The sequence below is a fragment of the Lacerta agilis genome, chromosome 13, assembly GCF_009819535.1.
Source record: "Lacerta agilis isolate rLacAgi1 chromosome 13, rLacAgi1.pri, whole genome shotgun sequence".
Taxonomy (NCBI): domain Eukaryota; kingdom Metazoa; phylum Chordata; class Lepidosauria; order Squamata; family Lacertidae; genus Lacerta; species Lacerta agilis.
Window position 1 is genome coordinate 36,632,278 of NC_046324.1, and position 7,180 is coordinate 36,639,457.

At 45.9% G+C, this 7,180-nt stretch overlaps 1 protein-coding gene across 1 annotated transcript; it reads right to left on the reverse strand.

The window, feature by feature from the left end:
• Positions 1-1,398: 1,398 nt before the first annotated feature.
• Positions 1,399-6,937, reverse strand: NME3 (NME/NM23 nucleoside diphosphate kinase 3). The gene is made up of 5 exons (XM_033167549.1): positions 6,767-6,937; positions 5,648-5,778; positions 4,082-4,183; positions 3,487-3,599; positions 1,399-1,556 (listed from the first exon to the last, which is right to left on the reverse strand). Exons 1-5 carry the CDS (start codon positions 6,900-6,902, stop codon positions 1,439-1,441), a joined length of 600 nt encoding a protein of 199 aa, XP_033023440.1. The 5' UTR covers positions 6,903-6,937; the 3' UTR covers positions 1,399-1,438.
• Between the last annotated feature and the right edge of the window lie 243 nt (positions 6,938-7,180).

Below are 7,180 nucleotides of genomic sequence, written 5' to 3' on the forward strand. Positions count from 1 at the left end.
CTCAGAGGAAAACACAGGAACCATGACAGCCTAGTAACAATACTTCTCCAGCCAGGTCCCAGCCTAATGGGATTTGGCTGTTTCCACTTCTATAAACAGTATCAGAGGCCTCCTGAAATGCCAGCTTCTGCTCCCAAAGCCTAGCATTCTGTTCCTACTGAACATTAGTTGTCAGCTGTGAGTAAGATTTTTTTTAAAACAACAACAACAAAACAACAACAACAACAACACAGGTGGGCAGTGGTCTTCCAAATGTTGTTGGACTCCCATCAGTCCCAGACAGCATGGCCAACAGTCAGAGGTGATGGAGGATCCAACATCTGGAGACCTGAATATCGTTTTTACTCTGATTGGCTTTTCCCAAAATTTATTTTACAAAAGCAAAACGCAGCCAGTCCCATCAGTCCCAGACAGCATGGCCAACAGTCAGAGGTGATGGAGGATCCAACATCTGGAGACCTGAATATTTCCCATCCCTAAGATAAAACATGCACTAAATCAACACCACCCCCGCCTGTCCTGGACTATTGGAGGAAGTGGGGTGGGTATGAGATACGAGCAGCGTGAATTCTGTATTTCTAGTCATTGCCCAAAAATAAATTGCATTCACTAGAGAGCAGGACGTAACAGTAGCCGTATAAGCCCTGTTGCTCAAGCTCAGGATATCGCTAGCAGGGAACAATTGTTCGTATTTGCAGCTGCTTAAGTAAACCGAAACAGCACAGCTCCCCTTGTTTCTGTCTTATTTGATGTTTCCTTTTGGAAAGAGCAGGGGCAGGCTAGATCTGTATTTCCTCCACCCTTCCCATGGGCCAAGCTGGGAAAGTAGAAAGGGCCAGCCACCTGATGTCACAATTATGTTGGGCGGCCTGTTTTCGCCTGCGTGGTTTGAAATAAAACTTGTGGCCAGAGGCATGGTGCTTTGCAACCCCAAAGATGCTGCGGATAGCAGCATGCAAGCCCAGGCAATCTGCTGACTAGGATTGCAAAGTTGGGTCTGTGCCCTGTAGCTAGTAAAACTGTGACCTAACCAAGTGGGGTAGTCTTTGCAGGCTTGGATTGGGAGGCAGCTGGGAAAGCACTAATGAAGCCCTTTGAAAATACATTCTAAAAGTTAAGAAGAGAGAACTGGAAAACCCCTTGGTGTGTGCTTTTCCATGTTGGTTTAACAGTGCAGATTTCTCTAATATTGCCCCCCAAAAGGCTATAATTGGGGGCTGGGGAGGAAGGGAGAAAGGGAATTAAATTACTAGCTGTTAAACTGACATGATACGTTTGTTCACATCTAAAATACTGCCGCCCTCTCTCTTCCCCACCCAACTCAACAAAAGGAAGAAAGCTACCCAGGGAAATCCCAGATAAGCTGAAAGGGAACGGACGGGTTTGTGCAGTGCCTGAGTGACAGCAGCAGAGGGGGCCAGGCTTCAGCTGCTCTGCCTTACTCATAAATCCAGTGATCTGCGCTGTCTTCCCAACAGGCCAGTTCATCTGTGCGGAACCAGAGCAAGATCTCTCGCTGGGCGCTCTCCACCGAATCACTCCCGTGGATCACATTCCTGTAGGGAAAAGGAACAAGCATATCCCACGGTGCAGCTGAATGCATTGTGCCACAGTTAACTTAAGTTCTTGTGCAGTTGGGCATATATGAGTACAATGAGCTAGGTTTCAACTTGGGGCTTCATAAGCAAAGGTCCCAGGTTCAATTGCCAGGTCCGGAAAAAGCTCCTGCCAAATCCTGGAGAGCTGCTAATGGGCCAGATGGACAAATGATGTAACTGGTCACATTCACACCATACATTTAAAGTGCTGTGATTCCACTTTAAGTCGTCATTGGTTTCTCCCAAAGAATGCTGGGAAAACTCTTCATGGTGCTGAGAGGAGACCCCCTATTCCCTTCACAGAGCTACAGTTCTCAGGGTGGTCTAATCATAAATCCCTCTTCAAACTTTGGGAATTGTAGCTCTGAGAGAGGAATAGGGCTCTCCAAAGAACTATCAGCACCCTTGACAAACTACAGCTCCCACAATGTATGATGTGGATTTGGGCTCTATACAACAGCTTCTTATGTTCCTAATAGGGTAGGAAAAAGGCGTGAAAAAATGATCATTTCATTTCCATTTTTATAACATTATGCAACAATTCATAATAATAATACCACCTGTATTGTTCATGTACAACCTGTGTACAATGAAATTACCGTAACCGAGCCTCCCCCCCCCCAAACACTCAGTCTCATTGCACTCTGTGTACTTGTCGCACAACATACCAACCCTGAAAGTCAGTTGCAGTTATTTTCTGTTCAGCAGCCTAACAGCCCACGGATAGAAACTGTTTTTTAGCCTGTTGGTATGACTGATTATACTTCTATTATCTCCTCTCCGAGGGTAGAAGATTAAAGAGATGCTGGCCAGGGTGTGAATCGTCCCTGAGAATTTTTCTCGCTCTACTAAGGCAACGATTCTTTGCAATGTCATCTAGCAGGCTCGGGACAGCCCATGATATCATGTGCTGTGTTCACCACCTTTCTGTCCATGGCTGTCAAGCCAATGTACCACACTGCGATACAATATGAGAGGACACTTTCTATTGTGGACCGGTAGAAGGAGGTCATCAATTGTTGTTTAACATTGTTCTTTCACAAGACCCTGAGAAAATAGAGTCTCTGTTGGGCCTTCCTAACCACCTGAGTTATGCTGTTTTTCCAAGTGAGGCCTTCACTAAGGTAAACTCCCAGAAATTTAAAGGAGGAGACTCTCTCCACACATAAGAATCTTTTCTTATTTTTCCAATTATTTGCAATTCTTTGCTGTTTGTTTCCCACCTCCTGCTGCTGTTTCCATCCTGCCCCATTTTCCCAGCTCTCTTTCTTTCCCTTATAAAAGGGTGTTTGCTCACAGATGGGATGGACTGTGTTAACAGCATGTGTATTGGCAGGCAGGGACACGCTAACAATAAACTCTGGAAGAAGCAAAAGTACTCCACTTGCCTCTCAAATCTATGAAGCTGGAGGTCATTTCTACCATTACTGGGAGACAGCTTAATTTTGGCCCATGTTCACACAAAAATGCTTCCTTCTTACTTATAAATCCGTCATCCACATTGGCTGAATCCACATGTCACAGTAAACCCTTGTCCACCCAAATCAGTCTGATTTGGTTTGGAAGTTGGTTAGATCTTGTGCACAGTCCTATCTGAAACATTTGCACTAAACAGGATTTTGATTATCTTTGCTAGACACACAGTACGTGTGAACGATAACAAAACAAAAAGCAGGCCTTCCCGATTTGATTTTCTTTTAAAATCACCCTCTGATTCAGTTTCCACTCTGTTTACAGGAATGCAGTTTTAGAGCATCTTAGGCAGAAAACGGTACCCAGCTGAGCCCCCATTCCTTGCCATGGTGGACCAATAGTTGCATTGCCGGAGTCACACAAAACGGTCAGAAAAGAGAACTGCCCCAAAAGTAAACAAGAGGTTTTCACTCACTTGCCAACTTCAATGCAGAAGTCACCTCGGATAGTCCCAGGCTTGGAATCTGCTGGGTTAGTTTCGCCAATCATGACGCGAGCCGTTTTCACCACTTCCAGTCCCTGCCAAACCTGGGGTGAAGGGAAGGAAAAAACCCACTAGCATTCGACCTTTTGGCGACCTGAGACACACCTTTAGTCCTATTGCACATTTGGGGAGCCCTTTCTTTGTGCTGTTGCTGGTGTCACCTGCCTTAGATCAAACCGTGACCGACTTACTGAAAACCAATGGAAAAGGCCACCTTCTCAGTGCCAATGGCCTTGTTCTGCCAAACCACTTGAGAAACCACTGGGGAAGAGGGAAGTGATGAGCGTCCCTCTCTTCCCAAAGAGAAAATATTTCTTACAAGGTTTTCCAAACACACACCCCCACACCCCCAGCGTTCTCCCAAATCGTGAGGGAACTTAAGCAAATCTGCTGTCTGGGATCTTGGAGGGTAAAATGTCAGAACGTGGCAACAAGGCTGCTCTTCTACACTTCGGTATTGTTAGAAAATATAGATGCGTTAGGAGATAGGGGCATCTCAAGATCCTCACATAGTTATTTCACTCACCATGGCCACAACAGGTCCAGAGCTCATGTATTTCACCAGGCGGTTATAGAAAGGACGCTCACGGAGGGCAATGTAATGCTCCTTCAACAAGTCTTCGGAAGCCTAATCAATCAATCAATCAATTGTTTTACTTGTATGCTGCCTTTCCAAAGTTGAAATCATATTACAAAATACAAACGTAGCAGAAGTAATCATAAACAATAAACCAAACTTCAAAAAGTGCACAAGTTAAACAATTTCCACATAAACCATAGGATCCAAAATAAAGACACAAAAATTTAACATCAACACACACACACCCCAAATCCCTAAACAATACTCTAGCTTTGGTAGTTGGAGTTTGTCAGGGCCCCATCCTCCCAGACCAAGTGGGAAAAGGCCTACAAGGCAGGAAGGAGGTCTTCCGGGATGAACACGTGGTCAAACACATGCCACAGACTCAATCAACGTTGTGTAGTTCTTTAAACAATTTTGCGGATTTTAGTATGTTTTGACTGTTTTCAGTCTTTTATTATGTGCGTGTAAACTGCCCTGGTAACTTGCTTGAAGGGTGGGAGTAAAATCTCTTAGGGTTATGATGATAATCAAAGATCAAGACATTAACAATTGAATCAGCATCGTTATCACCACCATCAGTTTATATATTTATATGTCACTTTCCCACAGAATTGTGCCCCAAGCGTCTCACAACCCAGCAAACAAACCAAAAAATAGAACCATGCAAAATTAAGAACAATTTAAACATTAAGAACAATTTAAAATAACAATGATGTCCATGAATCCAGAAAATACTTACATCCAATGTTAGATAAGGCAATACAAATAAGCCAACCTAATTTGATCAGTTTTAACTAGGGAAGCAGGCAGACGCAACAACAGGCCCTGTTTCAACTGGATTGTCCTTTCTCCACCACCCCCACCACCCCGGTCAACTTTAAATGTTGTTTTGTGGTCCTTTAAATTTGTAAAGTGCCTTGGGTGCTGTGGTAGAAAGGCAGTTTATAATTTCAATGAATAAACCAACCAAATAGAGAGAATAACCCCCAACACAAAAATAGAATGATAGCGTGCAAAGATAATACACAACACTGGGTGCGATCAAACTGCCCTGGTGTGTAGCCTTCAACCTCCAGGTCTCTGGTCTGTAGGCCAAATTTGGCCCACCAGGCACCCCCCATTTGGCCTATAAGCCAATTTCCCCCAAAACACAGTCATTTCCTCCACACCTGGCATCTTATGTGAAGCAAGGTCTATGGCAGGTAGAGATGTGGCTGAATCAGCTGCTTCCTTACCCAATGCCTATAGAAAGCAGGTCTGGACGCCTGGTGCACAGGGAATTCAACCCTGCTTGGTTGTTGTCTCTCCCCCACCATGAGCCACCTTTGACAGATGGATGGGACAACCCACATGTCAATCACCTGGTGTCCGATGATTGACAAGTGGGTAACCCTAAGTTAGCCCACAGAATGGAGGTGGCAGGAAGATGAAGATGTGGTCCACTGGGTCATAAAGGTTCCCCATCCATCTCTCGACAAAGAGCTTAGGTACTCAGCCAAGTATCCTGACCTGCATGAGCTTCATCGCCACCAGTTTGAAGCCCTTCTTCTCGAAGCGTCGGATGATCTCTCCAACCAGATGCCGTTGTACCCCATCTGGCTTAATGGCCAGGAAGGTGCGTTCATTTACACCAGTGAATGCTGGAAAATAAGGGGCAAAGAGAGATTTAATGTATATCTATTGAGGGAGACATGCAATACATGCTAGGCAGCTGAGGAGGGGCAGGATTTCTGGAAATCACAAGTGAATACTATTGCACTCAGGTCCTGCTTGCAGGTTTCCCACAGGCAGTGCTTTTTTTCCCCCTCTAGGAAAATAGGTTCTGGTACTCACCATGAAGTTCCTACAGTAAGTGCCACACTTTTTAACAACAAAAAAGAGGTTTTATTGTGTTTTTGATATTCTGTTGGGAGCCACCCAGAGTGGCTGGGGAAACCCACCCAGATGAACAGGGTATAAATATTATTATTATTATTATTATTATTATTATTATTATTATTACCCTTGAGGAAATGTAAAGGGACCCCTGACCATTAGGTCCAGTTGCGGACGACTTTGGTGTTGTGGCGCTCATCTCGCTTTATTGGCCGAGGGAGCCGGCGTACAGCTTCCGGGTCATGTGGCCAGCATGACTAAGCCACTTCTGGCGAACCAGAGCAGCGCATGGAAACAACGTTTACCTTCCCACTGGAGTGGTACCTATTTATCTACTTGCACTTTGACGTGCTTTCGAACTGCTAGGTTGGCAGGAGCAGGGACCGAGCAACGTGTGGTTTAGACCGTACCCCCTGGAAAAAGTACTCTCCACAGGCATCTAGTTGGCCACTGTGAGAACAAGGGATGGGCCCCGTTTGGCCTGATCCAATAGGGCTCTTTGTATGTTTGCGTGTTTTTATATGGAAGGCACCAGGTTGGAGAAAGGTTGACCTAGCCAATTGGGGGTGTGCGGGGTAGAGGGCAGGCACGGGGCGTTGCTTCCCGGTGCAAAAAGAAGCAGACATGCAATCCCAGTACTGTGTGGCTAATTCAGCATGACCCAGCTACAGAGAAAGGGGAGGGCTGGTGAGGCACCCCCAGATCTCAGCCTGCAAAGGGGGGCACCCCCCAGAAGATCTCAACAACGCTCACCTGTTTGGAAGATGCTGGCAAACAGGGCCAACAGGAAGATCATGGCGTTAGCAGCGGCGGCAGCAGCAGCAAAAAAAGACCCATAGAGCGAAGGAAAGAACTCGGGCGGACGCGCCTGCCGGCCTGCAGCGAACATCGGGAACGCGCACGCTGATGACGAGAGGGGGGAGTCTACTCAAGGGGAAGTAGCACCAGCAACAGAAGAAGAGATGGGAGATTCCGATCCTTCCTAAGGCTCCGATCCTGAACACACTTACCTGGAAGGAAGCCCCTTTGGGCATCTGAGCAGTCACAGAGAAGATTTTGCTCTGACGCTGGTCTTTTTACTGGCGGGGTTTCGCTTTCGCAAGTCTCCAAACGACGTTTAAAAGTTCTGTGCATCTGCATGTAAGTCAGTGCAGCAGACAGGTATTT

Excerpts from the sequence above, each read along its gene's own strand:
- NME3 (XM_033167549.1), bottom strand. The coding sequence starts at position 6,902 with ATGTTCGCTGCAGGCCGGCAGGCGCGTCCGCCCGAGTTCTTTCCTTCG. Across the intron at positions 3,600-4,081 it reads CTGGACCTGTTGTGGCCATG|GTTTGGCAGGGACTGGAAGT; the intron begins GTGAGTGAAATA and ends CCTTCACCCCAG. Across the intron at positions 1,557-3,486 it reads TTCTGCATTGAAGTTGGCAA|GAATGTGATCCACGGGAGTG; the intron begins GTGAGTGAAAAC and ends TTTTCCCTACAG.